Below are 26900 nucleotides of genomic sequence, written 5' to 3' on the forward strand. Positions count from 1 at the left end.
TTTACTCTGCCAATCTCTGTCTTTATTTGGTGTGTTTAAATAACTTACACGTAATGTAACTATTTGTATGTTAGGGCTTACATCATTCTTTTTTTTTTTCCTGTTCTTTCTGTTTTTTTGTTTTTCTCGTTTATTCTTCTTGTCTTCCTATAGGTACATGAATATTTTTTAGAATTTCATTTTGATTTATTTATGGCATTTTTTTAGTATGTCTCTTTGGATAGCTTTTTTAGTAATGCTCTTGGCATGATATATATACATAACTTATCACATTCTACTGATGTTGTAAAAGATTAACAGTTCAGGTGACTTATGGAAACTCAATCTCACTTTACATCCCTTTACCTTTCCCTGCTTATGGTATAATTGTCTACGTACCTTTATAGTAAGAACCACATTATACAATATTACATTTGCTTCAACCATCAAATGTAATTTAGAAAACTCAAGAGAGGAAGGAAAGTCTGTTATATTTATCTACATTTTTCAGTGTTCTCTCTTTCTTCCTGACATTCCAAAATCTCTTTGGTTAAGTTTTTTCTTTCTTTTTAGAGAACTTCCATTAGCCATTGTTTTAGGGTAGTTCTGCTGGCAACAAGTTCTCTTAGTGTTCCTTCATCTGAGACTGTCTTACTTTCTCTGTCATTTTTGGTTTTCAGGGGTTATAAGATTCTTGGTTGACACTTTTTTTCTTTCAGTATTTAAAAATGCTATGCCACTTCCTTCTGGCCTCTGTTTTCTGATGAAAAATCATCTGTTACTTGAATTTTTTTTTCTATAGGTAGGATGTCATTTCTCTCTTGCTGCTTTTAAGATTTTTTTTGTTTTTTAGTGTTTAGTTTTTAGAAGTTAGAGTATGATGTTTCTTGGTGTGGATTTCTCTGGGTTCATCCTATTTTGGATATACTGAGCTTCTGGGATCTCAGTGGGTCCAAGAAGTAGATCTCAAATAGGATGTCTCTTAACGCATTGGGAAATTTCCAGCTATTATTTACGTACTTTTTTTAGCCTGCCCTCTTTCTCCTTTCCTTCCAGAATTCCAGTGACAAAAATGATAGCACTTTTGTTGTAGTCCCACGGGTCTTTGAAGCTTTGTTCTTTTTTTAGTCTACTTTTTTCTTTGTTTTCAGATTAGGTATTTCCTATTTTTCTATCTTCAAGTTCATTTGTTCTTTCCTTTGTTTCTTCCATTCTGCTGTTGAGTCCATTCATTGAATTTTTCAGTTCTAAAATTTCTTTTTTAATATATTTTTTAACCAAGACTTTCTCTACCTTTGTTGAGTCTTTTTGTCTTGTCACTTGTTTCAAGCATGTTTATGAGTGCCCATTGAAGCATTTTTATGATTGCAGCTTTAAAATCTTTATTAGATAACTCTAACATCTCTTGAACTCCTAGCTTTTTTGTTTTGTTTTGTTTGGTTTTTGAGATAGGGTTCTCACTGTTGCCTGGGCTAGAGTGCAGTGGCATCATCATAGCTCACTGCAACCTCAAACTCCTGGGCTCTAGCAATCCTACCACCTCAGCCTCCTGAGTAGCTGGAACTACAGGTGCTTACTACCACACCTAGATAATTTTTCTGACTCTTTGTAGAGACAAGGTCTTGCTATGTTGCTCAGTCTGGTCTCGAACTCCAGGCTTCAAGTGATCCTTCTGCCTTGGCCTCCCAAAGTGCTAGCATTTCAGGCATGAGCAACTGTGCTCAGCCCATTCTAACATCACTATAATCTCAGTGATTAGGTTTTTTTTTTAAAATCCATATAGTTTGAGATTTTCCTGATTATCGGTATGGCAAATTATTTTCATTTCAAACCTAGAGATTTGAGCTATTACGTTAAGAGATTCTGGGTCCTGTTTAAACCCTCTGTGTTACCTGGCTTTCTATGATACTCTCTGGCACAGGAAATGGGGAGGCTTCTTCATTACTACCAGCTGGTGGTGGAAACCCAGTGTACCTGTGTGGTCTCCACTGATGCTGGTGGGGGCAGGTCCTCACTGCTGCTTGACAGGAATAAAAATGCTGGCTCCCTACTCAGCCTTCCCTGACACCTCTCCAGCAGGATTAGGGCACTTCACTGCTGCCTGGCCAGGGTGGAAGCCTGGCTTTCCCACTTGACCTTTGCCTGTGTGGATGGGTTTGGAGATACAATTTGGTTGGCTGGAGCAAAGCAGTTGTTAGCTAAGAGTTTTCTGTCTTCCTAGGCTGCTCCTTTTCTGGGCTTTGGCTAGAGAGAACAGAGCTTGGTTGGGGCTCCTTTTGTCTGTTCCTGTTGGCATTTCTGACTCACTGGCTTTTTCAGCCTTCAGTCTCAGATATGTGGGGCAGTGAGAAACCAGGGAATTCACCACTATATCATTCCTTGAGTCCTAGGGTCTCTAGCTGGTCCTCTCCCTGCCTCTAGGAATTGTCTTATGCTTGTTTCATATATTATATCCAGGGTTTTTAGTAGTACTTAGTAGGAGACATAGGGAAAGTATGCCTACTTAGTCTTCATGGAAGTGTAACTCTTCCTGTGTCTTTTTGATGTGCCTGTCATTTTTTTAAGCACTTCAGAAATTTTGAGCATAACAAGATATTCCAGGTTCATCTTGTACCTCCCTGCCTCAACCATGGAATTAGTCATTTTTTCCAAGAAGCTCTGATTCTATTAAATAACCCCTTGCACTTTGAAATGGGTGAGAGCTATAGGTCTGCTCTCCAGCAAACCTATTACCACATTGTAATGAAAGTGAATCTTAGATCAAATTCTGCCACACATAGAATATAAACATTTATTAACTAAATTCTTATAACCAAAGAAGTATACAATAAATTATCTTGCAGGCTTGAGAAGTCCTAGTTCTTTAGTCTCCTAGGTGATTCAAACACTGCTTCCATGATAGGTCACAAAGGAAAACCACAATTTTCTGTAGGCAACGTACTGCTACCACCACGCCTACTCCCAGCCCCCACTCTTCAGCCAGCATCAGGCAGACAGATGCTTCCAGAGTTTATATTGGCTCACGACCAAGGAGGGGTTTTGGCCTAGGGCATAACCCTGCAGGAGAGTAGCAAACACACTGGATTGTCTCACAAATTCCTGTAAGGGTAGGTATAGTATCTCTAATATATTGAGCTAATCCATGTATATTGAATGCCTTTTTGATATTCGGCATTGCTAGTCAACAGGCCACTATTTTAATCAAGAATAAGCAAAGCACTCATTGTTGACAGAGACAATGAGTATAGAATCCCTTGTAGTAGCTCCCTCTGGAGAACGGGCTTTCTGAAGAGAAGGGCAGCTGACCACCACTGGACAATGCAATCTTGATTAAAGTGCTCATGGTACCAGGGTGAAAGCTTGACCTAAGTAACATTTATGCAGAATATCCCACTGTAGGTGCTTAATACTCTGAAGTAAATTAGGTAACATGGCAGTACTATGGTTCAGCACAGCAGGCACTGAACAAATTTTACAGAATTGAATGAAATTAATACTAATGAAATCTATAAGAGCCCTTTTAGGTATTACAAGTACGATACTATTATTAACAAGTATTCATTGAGCAACTACTACTTGCCTTATGCTAGAGAAGGCTTGATAGAAGGAGGGAGAGCTGAAAGACCCTACCCTCTAGGGCAGCAGGGACTAGGCACCCTGGCCCCATGTGTCTCCTGTGCTGACACCTAGGAGGGTCATCGGAAACAGTGCTTGCCTGGAGGCTGAAGGCAGGAGGGGAGAATTAGCCAAAGGGAACCCAGAGAGCTACCACTCCCAAAATAAAGAGTTGGTAAGTGCAGGAGAAATGCAATTAAACGACTTCCCTAGCAAGTACTGAAGATCTTTAAGACAGCTCTGGGAAAAAAAGGATAAAGGACTAGGATGGCCTTCACCTTACTACATGTGATAGTGGCTGCATGTTTTTCTTCTTGTTACCTGTAGCTTAGCCCGCTGGGGTACACCTGTGAGTTGCTGTCTCTCGCCATCTGTCTTTGTCAGTCTGTCTCTCTGTGTCTCCTCCCTCTCTCCCTCTCTCCCTTCTCTCCTTCCCACCTCTTCTCCTTATTTCATTCTCAGTCTTTTTGTCTTTGTGTCTGTTTCTGTCTGTCCCCATGTCTCTCCATCTCAGTCTCTCTGTATTTACCTCCTCGTTTGTTTTTCTCGGTCTTTCTGTGTCCAGCTCACTGGCTGTCTCTGACTTGCTTTTCTCTTGTGTCTCTTTTGATGACACCTGTCTCTCTCTGTCTCCATGTGTCTTTCTGTTTCTGTCTCTCGCCCACTCTTCCCCACCCTGCCGCCCTCCCTCTTCCTGTGTTGCTTATCTGCCCTCTTTCTCATTCCCACCCCTGTGTATCCACTGAGACACACAGACTTGGATGTATATGTTGTTATCCATCTTGATTGTAAATATGTAATTATAGATTTTTAAATACTTGGTACTTTCTTCCCATGGTATAGAGGTACATGTTATGTTCCTCACCACATCAGGTTGTCAAATAATTACCCATGCTCAGAGGTGTACCTTAAGGTACAAATTACCTGTGCAGATAGTGGTTGTCAGTCCCCAGCAGGTGCTCCCAGATGTATCCAGAACTGCAGGTGGGGGTGGGGCTGCCATGCTGCACAGCTGGAGGAAATCCATGCACTGCTGCTTTGTGGGACCTCCAGGGGATGCTCGTTGGGAACTCTGGGGTCATGATTGGGGATGGATTATCTTTGGAGCATCCCAAATGCTAAACCAGCTACTTCAGCCTGAATGGGTTTATAATGCTTTGGAAGGGTGGCCATGGCCTGCTTACTCTTTGGTGGAGGAATATAGGTGGCGTTGCTGGTCTGCACAGCAGAACAGAACTCCACAGTCCTCATGGGATCCTCAGATCTGACAAGACCATTACACGATCTGACTTGGCACGAGGTTTGTGGGTGAGAAGATGAGTTTATACAAGGTCTAGTAGGTAGAGGAGACAGTGAAGAGGCAGCTACTATGACTATTTTTCAATGCACTCTGGGGTGAGAGGCTCTTTGCCAGAGGCCTTCCATAGATTCTGCTTATTTAATCCTGCTGACAACCCTACTCTATAAAGGAAGCAACTGGGCTGTAGAGAATTTAGAGAATTTCCTCTTAATCATATACTTAACAAGCTACTGGTCTAGGATTTGATGAGCCCATCTTCTTTCCACTACCCCAGTGATTTTCAAACTTTTATTTTTAAAAAGAATAGAAGTCTTTAGTTTTAAACAGTATGCTAATTGGAATGTCAGTATTTAAAAGAGCTGGTTGCTTTGCTGCTGTTGCAGAAGAGCAGAGTCCAGGGCCCCAGAACCTCTGCCACCGCCAGTCTTTTGTGGCAGCCCCAGAAGAACTTCCTTGAGAACAGGGTGAAGACCGACTCTGCCTGGGCCACGTGGCTCATTGGCAGTGAAGGGATGGGAAGAGCCCATGGAAGTGCCTCGGTGGATTGGTGAGAGCGCGGGTTAGCACAGTGACCGTGGGAAGATGGTGTATGTTGCGGGAAATGTCAACCTCAAGGAAGAAACTTAGTCACAGAATATAATTTTAAAGAGTTTACTCGAGCCAGGGTGAGGACAGCTGCCAGGAAACACTTCCAAGTTACCTTAAGAAGTGCTCTGTTCGGCCTTTGGTGCAAGTTGCTTGTCAGAAATTCTCATGGTTTACAGAAGTGAATTGATTAGTGATTGGCTATACATTGCGGAGCTATAGGGTAAGAGTTATGGTGTCCAGTGTGTGGCATTATTAGGTGAGTTTATAGCTCCTAGTGGTGTCAGTCAGTCTGGAGTCCATATAGCAGGCAGCTTCGGGAGATGATTACCTAGCTCAAGGTGGGGTGTGCCATGACTGCTGATTCATTCCAGTGCCTCCCTGGGCCTCATAATTTAAGGGAGGCTCACATTCCGTAGATAAAAAGTTTCTTTTCTTTCCCAACACCCTGGGCTGAAAGCTAAGTAAAATGGTGTCCGTCATTTACTTGAGAGCACCTTTGATAAAGTGAATTCTAGGGGAGAAGAGAGAACAACATTACTGGCTTGTGTATCAAAAAGGTGAGCACACCTGGGTGCAGAGTGGCTGGGTGACTCATTCCGTGTCCCATGGTAGTAATGGCCTGGCCACTGACTCCTGGGGCCTTCCCACTGTGACAGGGGACAGAAGAAGGAAGGGAGGCAGGGAAGCAGTTCCTCTGTGAGTGGTGCCGGCGCCTGCCTTCTCCAAGGTGATGTGACACGGGCGTTTTTATCAGACTCCGGAGGAGGCTGGCTAGTGGTACATCCTGGCCCCACCTCAGGCCCATTCCAGTACTGAGAAAGTAGTAACAAGTCATTTAGGCTTTGTTAATGGTCAAGCCCAAATAAACATACATGTTTCCTGATACAACAAAAAATAGCAAAGGAAAATGAAATAAAACCATTGATAACAAGTGTCATGCTCCTTAGCAGTTCAGAGCCCAGCAGTCACCTGCCCCGGTGACAACACTGTCACCTAGTCTGCCCTGTCTGAGTAGATTCAGGGAGGTATAACAAGGGCCTCCTCTGGTTCAGATTTTTAATGCAGAATCTCTTGTTTTTCCCAAAGTCCTTTTATTTTATTTGGAGGTACAAGTGAAGTGCCCACGCTGTGTGCCCTCATCTCCACATGTGAGTTCACGTGCTCTACTTCTGCCTTGAGTGGTGCACCAAGGCCTGGGGTGGTTTGGAGTAGGTGGTATAGGTGGCTGGCAAGTTTTCCTGCTGCTGCCACCAAAGTAGCAAGAGTCAATGGAGAAACAGCTGCAGATCAGAGAATAATGAGGATGGTGATGAAGGAGCAGCCCAGGACGCAGCACCAGGCAGGATGGGGCACCAGCCACTTTTTTGCCAGTGTCCTTTAGGAGCTGCTAGTCTCTGCACTGAGTTGAGTGAATCTTTATTACGGTAATGTGCAGCTTCAAACCAAGCCCTCCATTTAATTTCTTAGCATTAATTCAATTTCAGTTACCTCTCTAGTTTTTCAGTTGCTCCTCTAAATCTCCAAAGTGGGAATATTAAAACTGGCACCAGAACTTGTCATTAAATTGGTAAATATCCTTAATGTACCATCTGTGGCATATCGATAATATTGGGTTCTTATAGAAATTATTTGGTCTGAAATCAAAGTTAAAAAACAAGTACAAAGTCCTGTGAGCTGTCATATGAAACTCCTGAAAATAAATATCAAGATAAAGTCTACAGAACTCTATAGTTGAAGGATAATATGTTAAAAATACACATTTTAAAATTTCCACCTGCACCTTCTTGTGCTTGGGTCAGGCCTTGCAGAAGTTTTTTACAAAGGGTTTTTGGGAAGGGTGAATAAAAGGTTAGGTAGATGTGATTAACTTGGTATTTAATGCAAAAATCCTCTGATCTACGAGTCTTCACTATTCTAAAATGAGCTAATCGCCATTGGGGTGAATTTATGTAGCAAATTGCTGTCTGCTGTATTCAAATTATTCCCTGAGCTCTGACTCATTCAGAAAGCACCAAATATCACAGAGACACACAATTATCATGCTTAATTAATGTTTGCAACCAAAAAGTGTAAGGTTGGAATCTTTAATATCATTGTGGATATTGAAGAGCTAAAATTGACTAACTATTATCTTGAGATTAATATATTTCCCCCAAGCCATACCCTAGGGTCAAAAGACAGAGTATTAAAACTATTTGAAAAATTCACTGCAATTAATTGCTTTAGGGTCTAATTTTTTTTTAATGTCTTGCTTCCTTACGCCTGTACTACTGATTGTTATAGCCTGCACACTTCACCCATTAAGTGGTAATTCAGAGTGACAACTACATTGAAATGCAGCAAGTTAGTTAATCACCATGAAACTGTTCCTGAAATACTCTGTCCACGTACTCCCTAATCACAGGAGGCCTCTGATTACTTGATTTTCTCCTGAAGTGAGATTTTTCTATACAAAGCTGTAAATATATTTATTTTAAATACAGGCCAGGGGAGGGCTGAAGTTCGGTTGGAATTTTTATCAGAACCTTTCAGAATTTTTCACAGCAGACCAGTAACCAGCTCTCTGGTTGTGTGGAGCCCTCAAGGATGCACTGCAGGGGTGTCAGGGAGCTGCTATTGGTTCCAGCCCTGCAGCCTTGAAATACTGACAAGCTGGGAGTCTGAGTAGGGCTATGGCAGTTGTAATATGACTTGGTTTTCATCAAAGCACGACCTCAAGTGACAAGGAGCTCGATCAATAGCCACGTGTCCAGTCTTGTTTGCCTGTTTTGGTTGGGCTGCCTGGACAGACAGGGGAAGCTGCCCTTTGTCTTCCTTTTCTTTTTGATCGGTGGTCTAGGCTCTGAACAGCCCCCTTGTCTGTCCCCCTTTCAGGGAAGGCTGAGTTGGCACTAGTGATCCATGCTGGTCTCTGGAACAAGCCCACCTTTTAGAAGCGACACAGCAGCCTGGTAAGGGGCTAGGTGCCACTCTCCAACCTGCTGCAGCCCCTGTCTGGTTTGTGGGTTCATGGCTGTACTGCGTATCATCCGTGCACATTTCTTATCCCTGCATGATCAGATATGCATCTCTCAGTAGGAATGTTTGTGGACCACTTAAAGTGTTTTCAGGCGCTGAAGATAAAACCAAAGTATTCTAGATGTCAGATTGGCTATAGGAGGAAGGAAACCCCCTCAAATTCCAAATCTCTCTCACACTCCCTTTCATGAGAACACCATTCAGTGGCTCCAAGGAAATGATGACCAGGTAGGTAGTTCCCTGCGTGCCTGTAAACTCACAACTTGATGTCCCCCTGTCCATGGAAAAATTGTCTTTCATGAAACATAGGAACCAGGGCTACAGAGTAGGAGGTGAGGAGGTGAGCAGTGGGTAAGTAAGCGAAGCTTCAAAGCTTCACCTGTATTTACAGCCGCTCCCCATTGTTCATATCACCATCTGAGCTCTGCAGGACCCCCCGCTGATGAAACCTGGCCCTGTTGCCAAAAGCATTGGGGAGCCCTGCTCTGTTCTAGATGATTTGGCCCAACTCTTAGGCTAATGTTTAAGGTAGGCATAAGCTATGGTGTTCAGTAGGTTAGATACATTAAATGCATTTTTAACATATGACATTTTCAGCTCACATGGGTTTATCAGGACATAACCCCATGGTAAGTCGAGGAGCATGTGTATTCTCTTCTCCCTCAGCCCCAGCTTTCTCCCAGCACATAAGCCAGTAACCTTCACTTTATGCTTGATATGTTACCTTCCTTTTCTCCCCACTTTTCCTCTCTAGCAGCACCTGCTTCTGTTACCCTAGTTCACAAGGACCCTTTGTTTCTAATATTCATTCTAATACTCAGTTGATTTCTTTTTCCGTAGCTTCTTGAATGGAACACATGCTGAGGGTTAAAAAATAGAAAGTCTCTAATCAGTATTTTGTAACTTATGTGCCAAAGCCTGGCTGCTGGAGAGGAGGGTATTATGTGAAAGTTGGTTGGTTATTAGTTAAATGGTTATAAGGTACAGCAGCCTTCCTATTTGACATATCTTTGATATACATTTTTTTCATTACTCAGGTATTAATTTTTTAGGATTACATAAGCATGCAGTCCATTTTAAAGCAATAACTTATTTTTTGAGATTGTCGTATTTCTGCTGTGTCAGAAAAATGATTGATTTGATTTGTAACATTTCCATAAAGCTTAAGGTTTCCATAAAGCTTAAGATTTGATTATTTCAAGAGAGATGCGAAAGGCACATTTTCTTCCTTTAAAATTTATCTTCAAGCTTCACTCAATCTGTGGTTGGCCTAATTCATCCTGATGGCTTCAGATAATACCTGTTCATGGGTGACTCAGCCCAGATCTTGCCTCTGAACTCCGTGTCTATGTCCCCCTGGAATCCATTCTCTTCTTGATGCCCCTACCCTGTCCAGTGCTGGCCTGGATCCTTGCAATGGCCTTTGAAGGGTCTGCCCACCTCCATGCTTGCTACCTCCATTCCATGCTCTGTGTTACAGCTCAAGTGGCTTCTCTTGACATATACCAACACTTTGTCCCTTATTGGGACATGCCATTTATTCTCAGCCTCTAAGCAGTAAGAATATAAATATTAAACAAAAAACGCTACCAAATGCTTCCTTAGTACCCAGCCAAGAGTAACTCTGTCTCAGCTCTCTTCACTTCCACTTGCTTACCTTTTTTCCTCTTTAAGAGCTAGAAGGCTCTGCATAGCCCCTGGCTCTGTGCTTGCACCTGTACTTGCTGTATTTATGTTCCTTTTGTCTTTTATGTTAGAGGCACCTGCTATTGGTTCTGTCCCCAGTTGTGCCTGATTTCCTCTCAGGTCTGCTTTCTTTGCGTGAGTGAATGATTGTATGAGTGCTTTTAGTGCTAGACCCCTCAAATCCTTTTTGAAAATAGAGTATGATAAATGCCAAACTTGTGAACTCAATTTAGCACTTATGAACAAAAATGCAGATGTTGGTTATAAAACAAAAGTAGATTTGGGTAAGTCAACCTGAGAGACTGAAAATATTTTGTCCTTATATTCGTGGTTTTCTGTTATTGTGTGGGAAAATAAAAGTAGATTTCCTCCTTTTTCAATTTGTAAGTGATTTTTCAGTTTGAAATAAATTAATATAGAAAGAATATTCATTCTGTAGCTTTAGAATTTGGCCTGTCATTTTCAAAAAAAAAAATAATAGAAAAGTCATCACTTTAATAATCTCTAGCCAATAAGGGCTGGAATGACACATAATAAATTTGTGATTTTTAAATTCTAAAGCCTCATAATCACATTTCTTGATAATCACATTTCTTGAGACTGTCGTACTTATATTTAGGTTTATTATGGTTCAGTTTCCAATGTCCTGGTGATATCCTGGTTTGGGTTTTACTCTTGTACTAAGTATTTACCAAAGGAGCAAGAAAATGAGCTAGCAACTGAGTCTAGTCTGGTGGGTGACCTCCTTCTAAATCCTTAAAAATAGGTTATACCAATGCCTTTTCTCAAATACTGTAGGGATCACCGTCCTAATGTATCTTGTCTGAGCTTTGACAAAACAGAACTTCTTAGATCACATAGTACGTATGTGATAAATATTTAAATGATATTTTTTAAGTTTTTAAAATTGAAAACAAAACATTTAACCCAAAATCTCACATGTTGGGGGATGAGGGATATGAAACGCTGGTTGTCAACACATTGTCCTAAATCTGAGAGTTGGCATCCCTGCGTCAGCCATCCCCAATTCACCTAGATCTGTCAGGAGCTCTCCTGGGTTCCAGCTCCACATTCTCTAATTTGCTTTTTAAAAATCTGCCTTTCATTTTTCTGTCAGTTCCTGAATGTGTTCCAGGAGAAACAGGCAGATGCAGTAGCCCAACCAGCGCTGACATGAAGAAAAATTACTAGCAATTACTTTGACACTTGGAACTGGCAACCTAAGAATCAGCATTTAGAATTTGCTGGTCGAAACATCCCTTGGGCTGCTTTTTCCTAAAACTAACACCCAAGTCAACAGCTATCCACTTGTTGGAAGGATCCACAGTTTCTATTATAGCCTTTTTGATGGATTTGAGAAGTTCTGCAAATGTGGCAAAAGAATAGTTGATTATGGAGTTGTCAAATTAGCCGTTTCTTATTGATTAAGCATAAAATAGATCCACATGAGCCTAAATATCTTGGCAATATGAACAGACTAGCAAATACTGAGGTATGGAATAATCAAGACTAATGTTGCTTGCCAGATTTTAAAAGCATGAAAACACAAAAACAGACACCAAAAACATAAAAGCAATTGTTTGAATTTCAAGATATTAAGAACAAGTATAGTTAGGCCTTGTTTATTGGCCATTGTAAGAAAAGCAATGTCCCTGTGACAGGTACAGTTCCATCTTTTCTAGGACAACCTGACATCTAATATTAATTAATTTACTTTTAGACCTGGAAAAATGTCACCACAGGCATTCCTCATGACTTGAAAATTCTACCATGGAACTATCCATGTATCCAAAATAAATTAATTTTTCACAAAACAAAATTTCCCCTTCAAATGCCAGAGCTCTTTTAATCTTGTTTATATGAAACTTTAAAATGTATTTTACCTTTTCGTTCACAGATCTTTAAATCAGGGCTTCTTAAAGTGATTTAATCTTTTTTGATGATGTAGGTCATGCTTACTGTGGAGTTTGGTAATTGGAGGTCTTGAAGAGTGGAAAGAGTGTTTGAAATAGGGGCACTAGAGGAAGAGAGATGGAAAACTAGGGGGTGATGATCTGAGAGTAAGAAGGATGCTCAAAACAAAGATTTCAGAGGTGATGTAATTATTAAGGATGATAAAATCCGGGACAGAGGTTCTTAACCTGATTGCCTATGAGAATTATCTGGAGAGCTTAAAAGATATACCGATGCCTCCGTCCTCCCCTGGTGTTCTCAGGGACCCAGCCTCCTTCCAGCTTTAGACTTCATTATCCCTAATGTGTGGCTGTCCTCACTGCGGCCCCAGATAGAGCTCCAGCTTGCACATGGACATTCTAAGCAGTGGGACAGTGGAAAGGAGGAAGGGGCAAAGGGCAAATCAGCTATCTTAGAAGACAGATTCCTGGAAGCTGCCACATGATACTTCTGCTTATATCCCTTTGCTCAGAACTTGATAATGTGGCCATACCAAACTGCAAGGGAAATCGGGACATTTAGTCTTCCTTCTGAGTAGCCATATGCCCAGCTAAACATTCCGTTACTATGAAAGAAGGGAAGAAGGGATATTTCAAAACAAGCTAAAATCTCTGCCACAGAGAGGTAGTAGGTTACACGGTCTGATAATACAATCTTCAGATGAGCTGGAGATTTTGAAGTTTTCTTATGTGCTCTGATCCCAGGCTCTCAGGTCCACGGGTGTGAAAGGAAAAGCAGCCTCCAGTTGAGAGGGACCCAGTTCAAGTGGTTTCCTTAGGGGACAACTAAGGTTCAATTAGGGCAAGAATGGGAAGTGTAGAGAAGAAGTTAAAGATATAGGGGATTTTCATGATAGCGACATTTCTTCACTATCTCTATCCCCCTTATGTCTTCCTTCTTAACCAGCATAAATTCCGTGATTATAATAATCACTCCTTTGAAAATACCCTCAACTCCCTGATACCTTTCTCCTTCCACAGAGCTCCTGGAAAATACCCAGCTCTGTGTAAGCTTAACTCTGTACGTCCTCCTCATAAAATTAATAACTGCAAAGCTCAAGTGAGCATTCAGCATGGGCTGGCAGTCAGGCAGCATTTTCCCTTGAATGTGCCGTGTCCTACTCCTTAGAAAATCATGTGTTTATCATCCTCCTTACCCTCCGTCCACTTCCACTGGAGATCGCACTTGGTATTTCAGTGAAGAAAAAAGTGGAGCAATCAGGCATCATCGGGAGTTCCTTCACTGCATATTCCTATCTTCTTTCCTTTCACAGGGAGGAAGGCTAACCTATGTACTTTGTGCACTCAAGCACATCCCTTCTTGCTCCATTAAGTACTTTTCTCCTGCAGGTACATGTTCTCTGCTGGCTCACTCTCATCAACATATGCACATGCTCTAATATATGCCATTTTTTAGAAAACACACAAATAATCCCTGACCCCACATACCTGTCCAAATACTGTCCCATTTCTTGGCTCTTCTTTGTAGCAAAACTGCTTGACACTGTTTTATGCACATCTGCTGTCTGCCGTTTCTCAACCTCTTCCAGTTGTTCCAATCTGGCTTCCATTCTCCCTCTATTGAAATCTGCATCTGTAAGTGTCCATTCTGTTGGCAGATATAACTGTCATGTCTTGTCCTCATCTTGCCCTCTAATGCAGCATTCAATATATGTGACTACTCCTTCCTTCCTAAGCAAATTGCCTCTTGTGGCTTCTGTGACACCACTCTCTCCCCTATTTTCTTGCTGTCTCTGAGTTCTACTTGTGGGTTTTCTGTAGTGGTTCCCTTCTTCTACTCAGCCTCTGAATGTAGAAATGTCCTGGGCCCCAGTCCTGAGCCTTCCTCTGTGTGTAGTTTCATAACTCTCAGAACCTCTCCCATGAGCTCTAGACACATATCCAAATGCCTGCGTGGCATCTCCACTTGGATGTTTTATAGGCATGCTCTGTCTGAACTTGTCCAAACGTAACTCTTGAATTCCCACCACTTCTCTACGTCAGTAGATGTTGCAATCACCTACTGAATGGCTAACACAAAAGACTTCGGTGACTCTTCCTTTCTCTGCATCCCTTCCATCAGCAAGTCCTGTTGGTTCTGCCTTCAAAGTGTATCCCATGTCCATGCAGTTCTCTCCAGCATCACTGTTTCCACCCTCATCCAAGCCATCATTATCTCCTAACCTATTGTAGTAACCTCCTGGCTCCCACTCTTTTTTGTTGTAATGCATTCTCATAGAGTGGCCAGAGAGATCTTTAGAAATGTATATCTAGGAATTCAGCGTCCTCTCTTTGTGCTAGAATAAAATGCCAGCTCTTTACCATGGACCCTGTGTGATCTGGTTCCTGCCCACCTCCCTGGCCTCATTCCTTATTGCCCCCACTAGAAACACACTGGTATGTCTTCACCTTGGGACCGTTGCACTTATTCTCATGTTCCCAAACAGCTTTTCATGGTTGGCTGCGTCTCATCATCCAGGTCACAAATGTCAACTCCCCTGAAAAGCCTTCCCTGAGCACCTTATGTGCAGTCGCCCCTCCCAGTCTTTCTCTATGGGGCTGCTTATTTACTGTCTGTCTTACCCTGCTGGAACTTATGCTTCATGGGGGCAGGGACGATGTCTAGCTCATTCACCTCTGTATCCAATGGTTAGAGTAGTTCTTAACCTCTAGTAGGAACTAATTAAATGTTTTTTGAATACCTGAATGAAAAAATGTCTGGAATGTCATTCAGTTTTGTGTCATATTGCTTCCATCACTCTCTCTTACTGGAATCATGACTCCCACCAAGAGCAGTAATTTCTTGATTATTTTTTTCTAAAAGCAATAACTCTGTTTACTATTGAAATATTAAATCCAAGATGGATAAGGAAAACCAGTTAATTAACCTTGTTAAAAATTACACGGGAAGACCAGAGAATTCAGAAGTAAAGCACGGAATTAGTGAAGTGACATTATTCTTATCTATTTCCCAATTCCTGAGTCTTTTTTTTTTTTCTGGCTGGGGGAGGCTGGAAATGTCCAGAAGCCATGTTGTTGAGATCTTTATTGATCCGGTCTTACAAGAAATACAAGGGAAGGAGAGGTGTTAGATGTGCTTTGACCCCTTATGACTGGTTGTCAAAGCATAAGAACGGAATGGCCTGAAAGGTGGAGAAGGGCAAGCATGAGGGCTCCTTCTCGCAGGTTCTCCATGGGGAGAAGCTCTTCATGAACCTGTCATCGCTGTCTCTAGGGAAGGGGTCTGGGAAGAGGAAAGATGAGTGCTCTTTTGGTGCTCTGAGGTTACCTCTGTGACATAGGTTCACTCTTATCCTTATAACCAAATATTAATATCATCTTTAGCATATCATTAGATCAGCTTTGAGACAATGGGGTTTTAAGCAGAGGTTGACAGCTGTCTTTTTAAGTTCCTAAGTTGCCCCAAAGTGGGCGATAATAGTAAGGAATTTTTTTCTTATTGTAGTAAGTTTACATGATGTAAAATTTACCATTTTAATGATATTTAAGTGTATAGTTCAGTTACATTACATACATTCACATTGTTCTGCAACTATCACCACTGTCCCTCTCCAGGACGTTTTCAGTCTAAACCTAAACTCTGTCCCATTAAACAATAACTCCCTCTTCTCCCCTCCCCTAGTCACTGGTAACCACTATTCTATTTTCTGTCTCTATGAAATTGACTATTCCAGGTACCTCTTATAAGTGGAATCATGCAGTATTTGTCCTTTTGTGTCTGGCTTACTTCACATAGCATAATATCTTCAGAGTTTATTTTGTGTCATGAATCAGAATGTTATTCCTTTTTATTTTTTAATTTTTTTTAAAATTGAAATATAATTACACATATTTATGGGGTACATAGTGATGTTTTGATACATATAATGTATAGTGATCAGATCTGGGTAACGCACATATCCATCATCTCAAACATTTATCATTTCTTTCTGTTGGGAACATTCAGTATCCTCCTTTTAGCTATTTGAAACTACATAACATATTAATATTATTGTTAACTATAGTCATCCTGCAGTGGTAGAGAACACTAGGATTTATTCCTCCTATCTAGCTGTAATTTTGTATCCTTTAACAAATCTCTCCCTATTCCCCTCATTCCCTTTTAAAGCTGAATAATATTCTGTTGTATGTATATACCACATTTTGTTTATCCACTCAGCCATCTGGAGACTTGAGTTGCTTCTACCTTTGCTATTGTAAGTAATGCTTCTGTGAACGTCGGTATACAAATATCTCTTCGTGCTACTCCTTTCAGCTCTTTTGGATATATACCCAGAAGTGGAATTGCTAGATCACATGGTAATTCTGTGTTTAATTTTTTGAGGAAAGTACTCAAGGGATTTTAAACCCACTTAACTATTGGACAAAAGGTTTGTCATTTATTGCTTCATATGTGCCATGTAGTGTGTTAGGCATCAGAGAAATGGAAATTAATGGGTCAAGACTCCTTCTCTCAAGAAACACAGGGCTTTAGGACAAGGGACAAAGTCAACAGATGCATAAATAATTAGCTATTATATACTGTGTTCAATTCTGTACTAAGATATATGTAGCATACTATGGGAACACATTATAACAATAATGATCTCTAGTGTTTCTGAAGATAAAATCTCATCGGATGTTGTCTGAGATGGATATTCTACCGAATTCTGGTTAATGGTGGGCCATGCAGTATAGAAGTTCCAGTGTACAAGCTTTTGTTGTACATTTGGTTTTTTAATAGCTAGCTCAGTCTATTCATCTTTTCTGTGACCTAAATGTTCCTCTTTTGTTTTTTCTTCCTCTAGTGGTTTTTAATTGCCAACAGATCTTACAAAGTCAGTGCAGCAAGCTCTTTTTTCTTCAGTGGTGTGTTTGTCGGAGTTATCTCTTTTGGTCAGCTTTCAGATCGCTTTGGAAGGAAAAAAGTCTATCTCACAGGTAATTTATTAGAGTGTTCATGAACTGAATAAGAGGACTTATTTCCCTAAGATTTTAAGGGAGATAATAAGGGGACTATTTCCTTAAGGCTCTCAGGGAACTGGCACAGAACTGATTTTTATTACACCGGCAAGAGGCCAGACTGCAGCCAGAGTTTATGTTGGCCAAGCATTTTTAGTGACAAGCTCATCTACTTAAGGCCAAACATTTGTGTTGTAAACTTTTCATCGGTGATGGTGCTTTCTGCAACCCCCAAATTCTAATTTATGCCATATTTTTAAGGAGAGCAGCAAAGGATTGAGACAGTTTACTAGATCCATTTCTTTATATCTCTCTGTGTTGATTCATTTCAAATGAGGTCTATGGGACTCAGCATAGTGCGCTTGACAAGCTGATTAGGAGCAAGGATTTTTCAATTTCCAGCATTATTGTGAATAATTGAAAACTGGGTGTGATTGACAGAAACTGTGTAATAAAGAAAGTAAACCTCAGTTTTCTTTATAGTTTTTAAGAGAAACTGTTAAAAAAAAACATAGCTCAGAAAATTTAAGTTTACAAAGGTTTGTTTTCTAAACTAATGAATATAATTTATTACTTTCATCAAATGCTGTTTTGCCTCTGGATTATTGAATATTGTTCTTTCTTTCCAGGTTTTGCTCTTGACATCTTATTTGCGATTGCAAATGGATTTTCCCCGTCGTATGAGGTTTTTGCAATAACTCGATTCCTGGTGGGCGTGATGAATGGAGGGATGTCACTGGTGGCCTTTGTCTTGCTGAACGAATGCGTGGGCACCGCCTACTGGGCACTCGCAGGTACTGCTTAAATCATGCAGATTTGGACGTGGTGAGAGGCTCCAGAAAGTCCTGTAGGGAACCACTTTAACTCTAGAATCTGAAATACATTTGGACTTGAGGTGCTCTATCCAACTGTTAGATTGCCTTTCCTGAGATTTTTCTGTATGACCTTGAACGAGATATTTTATTCATATTCCTCTGTAGAAAGTCTTCCCTGGGCCTGCCTCACAGATGTGAGCTTGCCGCCCACCTCATGGATTGCTTACAGGTTATTATGGAGAGGTCAGTTTCTTCAGAAGGGCATTAACCACTTCTTACAGCTTAAACTGAAAAACAGTGCAGAGATAGGAAATACTAGAAACTCCTTTCCTGGAGTCTCTTGCCATATTTTATTAAATCTTTGTTTCCTGGCCCTTTCTTGTTTTAACCATTCTCCTCAACTCAGCAGATGGTACTATTGCAGCATTTCTTTAGTCATGCTTAATTTCCAAAATTGAGGCTGTATTCTGTATTATTTCTAACCATCCCATTATCTTCTCAAGAACTACATATATAGTAAAATAAATGATTTTAAAAGGTTATTTGACTTAAAATATTGTCTTGAGAGAGTACCTGTGTCTAAGACTCTGCTTTGTTTGCAATGATAATGTTTTTGTTTTATTTTTATTCATTTGACAATGATTGAGTACCGCTGATGTTCTTATGTCAATATGGGAAACAGGTTGACCATGTGACTGATCAAAGTATGTCTGAGTGAGGATATATGTGAAAGAATGCCACTGTCTTTCTTTAGAACTGATGCATGGTGCCAGCTCTCACTTGCTGAGTATCTGTTAAGTGCCAGGTACCATGCTAGGCATTTGACATATATCTGTAATATCCCCAGAGCTTACAAGTTAAGAATTTCTACCTTCATTTTACGGATGACAACACTGAGCCTCTGAAGGGTGAGGTGACATGCCTGTTTTCACGTAGCTCATAACTGACAGGGCCAGGACTGCAGCCTGGGCCTGGCTGACGCCCAAGCTCACATCATTCCCACTGTTCCCTGAGGACTCTCGTGGAACTTCAGTGTGTCACCTCACGTGAGTGCTGGCCTGGTCAACCTGTTATTTCTAAATGTTGTTGTTTTTGAAGTTGTGTGAGCTCCTACATAGAGCTGGAAGACACAGGCAAAATAACATAGACTCCTGCTTTGTTTGTGTGTCCACTAAGCTGTTGTCAAACTGAAGGATGCGCAGTGTTGGACCAGTTAGAACTAGTTTAGGGAGCAAGAGATACCAGCTTCATCCTAGTCAGACAGTCTTCCTGCTGGTCTCACAAAGCAGTGCTTTATCATCCACCTTGTCTATAGCAGCGTCCAAAGCCTTTTGAAACAAGCTATTAATACTTTTTCTCTCTAGCCCAGCTTCTAAGCTAAGACCAGTGAGAAGACTTCCTGTGAATCTTCAATTTGCGTTGAGACTTTAAGGTCATTTTTCTAAATAGTGGGACCCAACTTTCTGGCACTTTCCAAGAAATTAGTAATGTTGGTGATCACCCCTGCTCCCTGTATCCAGGGAAAGCATTAAGGCACTCTCTCCTTTGATTTCAGTTTTCCTGAGGGCCAAAATTATGCTCATGAAAAGCATCATTAATACATGTTTTTCATGAACCTCTCACATTTCTCCATTAAAATATTAAGATTTGACTTTAGTTGTTGCATGAGGATGCTTTTTTACAAAAGACGTATACTACCTCCACCCTGTGAGAATATGTAAGGATTATCCCTGTCCTGTTGCATGTTGGGCAAAAAGAAAGATCTCCTAGTCTCTTGTTCCCTTGCCAGTTGCCTAAAACCAGTGAAAAGTTTCCATTAATGTACTTTAACCTTCTATTCTTGTCATTGAGGCTGGGTTAAAATGGGCTGTTACATTTTCTGTTGCAAAGAAAAAAGGAAGTCAGGAAAAAAACCTGTAATAGTGGAACCAGATGGTTGCCAAATTCAATGTGAAATTCAAAGAGAATGTGAGGGTTCCCTGAAGGCTGGTACAGTGACCTGCACCCAGGATGAAAGTAAGGCTCTGATAGCACCTAGAACTCTTTCGTTAGAAGCTTCCTTCCCTCTCTCGTGAACTGAGATCTTCCCCATGGTTTTGTCCTTGTCAAGCTGGTTTTTCTCCGTGGCTTCAAATATGCTCATGAATTGCAAGAAGTTGGGAAAACAACTAAATGTTCAGCAATAGGAGATTTGTTGGAAATAGCCTAATTATTTAGCAATAAAAAATTAGTTTGAAAAATTATGCTTGATTACAAAATATTTGCTGTATGGATAAAATAATGTATAAAATATGTATAAAAAGCATAAGTACAAACTGTAAGCATCCAATTTTACCAGTTTCCAAGAAGTTTAACAAGAAGAATGAGGCTAATTGCCTGAACTATTGAGAACTGAAAAACAAAAATACTAAATCCATGAAAAGTTTTATATTACTATATTTGTTATTTGTTTTCTTATATTAATGTCTTTGTATAACAGAAAGAATTGGTGATCATTGTAAAATAAAACCAAGAAATGTATACAAGTCTAACATAAAAAATATATATATATAGTCCTAGCCCCCGAGAGACAACTGTGGTTAACATATTGCTGAGTATGCTTCCAGAGCTCTTCCTTTGCGCATCTATTGCATAACATTCATTTATTGAACAGACCCTGCCTTGCACCAGACACTGCTTTTTTAGGCACTTTGGATAAAAGACTGGACAAGACAGGGATGCATGGGGAGAGGTCCTGGCTCTCATGGAGTTTATGCTTTAAATAGGAGAGGCAGAACAAATAGGTGAATTCAGAAACTTATAAGTACAGTGAGGAAAATTAAACAGGATAATGGGCTAGACAGTACTTGTAGGTGGTAGTTACATTAAATAGGATAGTTAGAGAAAACCTCAATGTAGGTGTTTGATCTAAGACATGAATGATAAGGAAGATCTAGGCATGTGAAATTCTGGGAGAACATTCCAGCCAGATGGAATGGCAAGGACTAAGGCCCTGAGGCAGGAAGGAGCTTCTCTGAGAATTGAAAGGATACCTGTGGCTCCACTATAGAGAGTTAGGGGAAGAGTGAGAGGTTAGAAGGAACCAGATGATATAGGGCCCATGGTAGGCCAAATGAGGGATTTGTTTTTTATTTGAAGTACAGTGGGAAGCCAGTGAGGCACATTAAAAAGGAGAACAATAGGATCTCATATAGAGAGAGAGATGACTCTGGTAAGTGTATGAAGAATGGATGATGGAGGAGAAAGTAGAAATTGAGAGATCCTTTGGTAAGCTGTTGTAGTTGGCCACTAGAAACCAGTGGTGGCTTAGACAAAATGGGAACAGTGGAGAAGGAGGAAAGAGAGTTCCTTCGAGCTGGATTTTGGTGGGAATGAGACTTGATAAAGGACTTGCAGAGATGGGGAGGAAGAGGACTCAAGGAAACTTTGTGGCTTGTATTTGAAAACTGGATGGCTCATTGGTGCCATTTACAAAGATGAAGTCATAACTATATACTATTTCTAACCTGCTCTATTTAGCTTTTTCTAGTATAAACTGAGCAGGCATAGCAGACTTGAAATGAATTAAAAATAAGCAAAAATAAATCTGAAAAATAGGCATAAATACATAAAGACATGTAAATAGTTAGAAAACCACCTGAGGTACTCCAGAATTACAATATGCAAAAGTGGTGATCTGAAATGTTCATTTTTTTATTAATTTTTTTAACCAAATAACCTAAAGCCTCAACATTTTACATCTCTGTGCCTTTTCCCTGTTGTCAGTTCCAGACACATAGGTGTAGCTTCCTGGTGGACATTAGATAAGAATATCCGTTGGCCCCTCAAATAAAAATAATTGCTTTCTATCTAAAATCTGTATCTTCTGGGGACCTCTACCCATGTCATCACAGTATTTAAGGTCACCAAACTAGATGCCTTTGAATCATTTCCTCTTTTCCATCATATCCAGTTGATGTTAAGTCTTACTGATTATAACAGAGACTCAACTCTAATGAGCTCATACTTAAAGGGACATTATTTGGCTCATATTAGCAAACCATGATGAGCCAGGCCTTGGAGATGCCCGGAACCAGAAAGTCAGATGCTTCTCATCTCTGCTCCCATCCTCTCTGAGAAGCTTCCTCTGCTCAGAGATGGGGTCCAGGCTGGCCTCAAACTCCTGGGCACAAGCGATTCATTCTCCTGCCTCGGGCTCTGAGTGCTGGGATTAGATTATAGGTGTGAGCCCCCGTGTGTGCCCTCTTCAGGGAGCTTATATTCTACCTGGGAGAGAGAGATGAGAAACAAATAATTACAAAATGTCACATATCTGATGGTGATAAATTAAGTAGGGAAGAGCAACAGGGAGAGTTGGGGGAGTGAGTCGTCATTTAAGATAAGAATTTCAAGGACAGCTTCAGTGATAAAAGATTAAATCCCAGTATTGCAATAACCTCATGACCTAAAAACCATATCATCCATATGGCAAAACTATTTCCAAGCCTCAGCCACAGGTTGAGGCAGATGTCAGTACAGCAGTCAGTGTAGAAAGCATTTGGACAAACTCTCATAATTCATTGTGTCCCCATATGGTTTGTATTTTTCATCTGTCCTTCCTCCATTTCCACTAATTTTCTGGCCTCTGTTATAGTTTTATCATCTGATGCTCAACATTTGGGTAAATTTTTTTCTTTTCTGGTCTGCCTCTTATACTTGCCAGGGTAGGGCTGACATCTCACAAAGAAAGAATTTTCTCTGTGACTTGGGGTCGGAAATGGTGCTGCAGATGGTGCTTTCTCCAGTGACAGTTCTCTTTTCCCTGAATTAGGATCGATTGGTGGCCTCTTCTTTGCAGTTGGCATCGCCCAATATGCCCTGTTAGGATACTTCATCCGCTCCTGGAGGACCCTAGCTGTTCTGGTTAACCTGGAGGGAACAGTGGTGTTTCTCTTATCTTTGTAAGTACTTTTTCGTCTTAGAGTTTTAATTTAATAAGCCGAAGGAATGTTTTAAGAGGATGCTGGTCAATGAGCAGCGTTATTCCCTTTCAGGAGCTTGCCTGCGTTGACTTTGGTGAAGAACTAAATTCTGCAAGTACACCAATTCTTAGCAGCCCCTGGGAAGAGACATGCTTAATTAATTCAGAGTGCAGGTATCCCTTGTTTAAAGTAACCCCTCAATAGACTGCATTTGACCCTTCAGATTGTTGGCATAGGGAACCAATTTCTTTTTCAACCTAGCGCCTGAAGCTTAAAGGTCTTCAGGCTGGATAAGATCATGTGCTGGGCATGATGCTGTAGAGCGTATGTATTCATATGGAATGTGTCGTGACAGGTGTTCATCCTGCAGGTGAGTATCATCTCAGGGCCTCTAAATGTGGAGTCTAGAGCCAGGCTCAGAAATGGGAGACGTCCCTTGCAGGGGCCCGAGGCAGTAAAGGATGATTCCCTGGTCAGGGCAGGGTTCTATAAACAGTTGCCCAAAGTGTCATACTGTGGTGCTCTAAAACACCCCCAAATGCTACAAGGCAAGCCACCAACTTAGGCCCACTTCACCAGAAGTTTTAATGTGGTATATGAAAAGTTTTTCTTCCTTGAGGTGTTAGATATCTAATTTCAATCATCAAAATCTTTGGCATAAACAAAATTTACAGCCAATGGTACCCACTTTCTTCTGAGCCATAAAGTGAGGGAGACCTATAGTAGCATTTTAATTCAGATAGCTCTTTATTCAGGTACTATATTGAGATTTTTTTTTCTCTTTTGAGACAGGGTCTCGCCCTGTTGCTCAGCTCAAGTGCAGTGGCATCAGCCTAGCTCACTGCAACCTCAAACTCCTGGGCTCCAATGATCCTCCTGCCTCAGCCTCCCAAGTAGCTGGAACTACAGGTGTGCACCACCACACACAGCTAATTTTTTAATTTTTTGTAGAGATGGAGTCTCCCTCTTGCTCAGGTTGGTCTCGAATTCCTGGCCTCAAGCAATCCTCTCGCCTTGGCTTCCCAAAGTGTTAGGATTATAGATGTGAGCCACTGCACCTGGCCTATATTTAGATTTGATGGGGACTGAACTGAAATTTGTTTTCATACTATTTTTGAAAGAAAGAGAATTGTTAAATGCAAAAATGAATACAGTAAAAATAGCCTATGTCATAAAAAAAAATTTATTAAATGTACTTAGTTATATGAATTCAAGTGAAGTAATTTTATTAGGAAGGAAAAATAACAGTATTTTATTACCTTGTGTATTGTAAATTTTTGAAAGTAATAAATAAGTACCCAGTAGAGTACTTGAATTAATAAGTATTCATGTAAATATTGAAGAATAAATGTATTTTCTTTTAAAATATTTAGTAAATCTTCTCCTTCTCCATCCAGTCTGGCTCTCATCTCTCCTTCAGTAGAAGCTCCACGTTAGTGGATGATCCAAGTCGTTCTGCTTTTCTTTTTCTGGATGTATAGTCTGAGTTAGTTACTGCTTAGTGCCAGGTGGGGATGTCTACTCACTGGGACATGAATGCAGTTTGCGAAACATAGAAAGGAGAGAGATAACACATAAGATTTAAATATATGCTTACTCCAGTAAGCCTGGAGTGCCGGGCTTCCCACAGTCTGCCCCTGGCTCATCTTTCCTCGTTTCCTCCCATCCCGTCCCCGTACCTGGGTTCAGGCACACGGAGCCACTTGTTCCCGGTGCACACATTTGCTTTTCTTCTCCATGCCTCTGCTCAGTGCTGCACTTGCTCTTCCAGCACTCTTCTCCCCATCTCCTCATACTTAATTAACATTCTGCCACCCCAATTTGCTCAAATGCCATCCACGCTTTTCCTGATCACACCCCCAGCTACAAGTCATTCTCTTTCTTTTCTGAATTCCCTAGTGCTTACCTGTACCCTCTGAGTGGCCCTCAAGTTTCCGCTCATGCCGAAGCCATCTCTCTCCTAAGCTGGGAGCTCTCTGACAGCAGCAGGCTCTTTACTCCATGACTGCGTTTCCCCTGGCACCAAAGCCAGGGCCTTCTGCACAGTAGAGTCTTTGTAACCAGTGGACAAATGTTGGCACAGAAACATTAAGAATTACCTTCAGAATTAGCCACCAACAACATAAGAAGTCATATTGTATACCTTGTTTGTTTACCAGAAACATTTTTACCTGGCTTAAAAATTCCTTATTTTTATAATACTTGAATTTGAGTAGTTTTTTTTGTAAATCAGTGCCCCCTTGATTTATAGAGGTTTGCCATCTTTAAGGATATTCACAGAACATTTCTGAGCAGAGGTAACATTGTTAAATTAACATTTTAGTTTCCAAAGGTGACCAAGACATAGGTAACTCTGCAGCTGTGCAGAGTGGAGCATATTCGAAGCCTCCTCCTTCTTTTACAAATGTGTGTTACTGTTTTGTATTTATAATCTGCATGTGTTGGAACTCATATACCCAATCTGTCCACTGGCAACTAGGTGACCCTTTGTATAATATTAGCCTCCCAAAATGAGGAGAAATAGAAGTCTCTAAGTTTGCATGATCAAAATAAACTCAGCCGGCATAGTGGCTCACGCCTATACTCCTAGCACTCTGGGAGGGCTTGAGGTCAGGAGTTAGAGACCAGCCTGAGCAAGAGTGAGACCCCGTCTTTACTAAAAATAGAAAAAATTAGCTGGCCAACTAAAAATAGAAACAAAAAATTAGCTGGGCATTGTGGCAAGTGCCTATAGTCCCAGCTACTGGGGAGGCTGAGGCAGGAGAATTGCTTGATCCCAGGAGTTTGAGGTTGCTGTGAGCTAGGCTGATGCCACAGCACTCTAGCCCAGGCAACAGAGTGAGACTCTTTCTCAAAAATAAATAAATAAACAAACAAACAATCCCTTTCCCTAGAAATTTTATAAACTCAGAAACAAATTTGCAAAGCCTGAATATTTCTCAAATGTCATCTTTAAAAATTATTTATAAAGTTTAAAAAATAATTTTTATTGCTTTTAAACAATTCTGAAAACAGAGAGAGGCTTAACAGTAGGGGAATATGACTTACATTACCCAAAGAAAATGACTTAATATTTTGGTATATTTCCTGTTGGTTCTGTTTTACTCCTCTCAATCTTGCTCAGTTTTAATTTTTATTATCATATGCTCTCTCTATGTATTATCACAGTAGTCTTCTTTTATTTAGATGTAATCAGGGAGTTTTGCATAGTAGCTCATATAAGGTCCCAGGGATGGAACCAATTGATCCAACTGATGATCTGCAGACTTAACTTCCAACAGAACAGTGTTTTACTTGATTATTTACTTGCATGTTGGTAATAATAATCAAATGGCAATGACGAATTAAAGAGATTTTTCAGGATGTTGTAGATGGCCATTGTTCCTACTTTTGTTGACAATCAAATGTTGTTCATGAATGAATATTCTCTTCACTAGTAGCAAAGCTCCTGGGAAAATTCCTGCCTTTTTGTTTCCAGCATCTTTCCTCATAGCACTTATTACATTGCTCTGTACAAACTTAAAATGCTCAATAAATGATTAATGATGGACTGGCTGTCCAGTAAGGTTCCAAATCCTGTAGTGTTTGTTGCTGTTCACTATCCTTACTGAAAGGCACAGTGAATTCTATTAATATAAAGCGCCTTAAATAGCCAGTATTATTCATCCAAGTTTCACTTTAGGCAGATAATGTCAAATTAGATCAAAAAGTACTTGATGTTGTGTTTAGTAAACAAGGTTTCCATGTTCCTGCCTGGGTTTTGTCTTTGAAAAGTCCTCTAAAAGTGTATGCAGAATGGTGAAGAGGTAAAAAGATATAATATTTAAGTCTTGAAGCTGTTTGAAGATATCAGTGGAAAATAACTGTAGCTTTGTAACTAGGAGTTAACCAGAAATTAACTTTTATTCTTTAAGGTCTTGGAGGATCAGGAAATACCCTCAGGACATATTAAAGCTAATGTGTCAGGTGATTTGAGTATTTTAAAGCAGTAAATGCTCAAAAGTAGCTGTGACAAACTGTTTCA

At 40.5% G+C, this 26900-nt stretch overlaps 1 protein-coding gene across 4 annotated transcripts in view; it reads left to right on the top strand.

The window, feature by feature from the left end:
• The window catches only part of SLC22A15 (solute carrier family 22 member 15), a 69642-nt gene that overhangs the window by 17225 nt on the left and 25517 nt on the right, over positions 1-26900 (top strand). For all 4 annotated transcript variants that reach the window (XR_006734045.1, XR_006734046.1, XM_045546899.1 and 1 more), the window contains 3 exons: positions 16947-17079; positions 17730-17894; positions 22726-22855. Coding sequence is in view for 2 of the 4 variants with exons in the window: in XM_045546899.1 (XP_045402855.1) it covers positions 16947-17079; positions 17730-17894; positions 22726-22855 (428 nt within the window). In the remaining 2 variants the exon portion in view is untranslated. The remainder of the gene's footprint in view (positions 1-16946; positions 17080-17729; positions 17895-22725; positions 22856-26900) is intronic.

Source organism: Lemur catta, chromosome 3, assembly GCF_020740605.2.
Source record: "Lemur catta isolate mLemCat1 chromosome 3, mLemCat1.pri, whole genome shotgun sequence".
NCBI lineage: Eukaryota > Metazoa > Chordata > Mammalia > Primates > Lemuridae > Lemur > Lemur catta.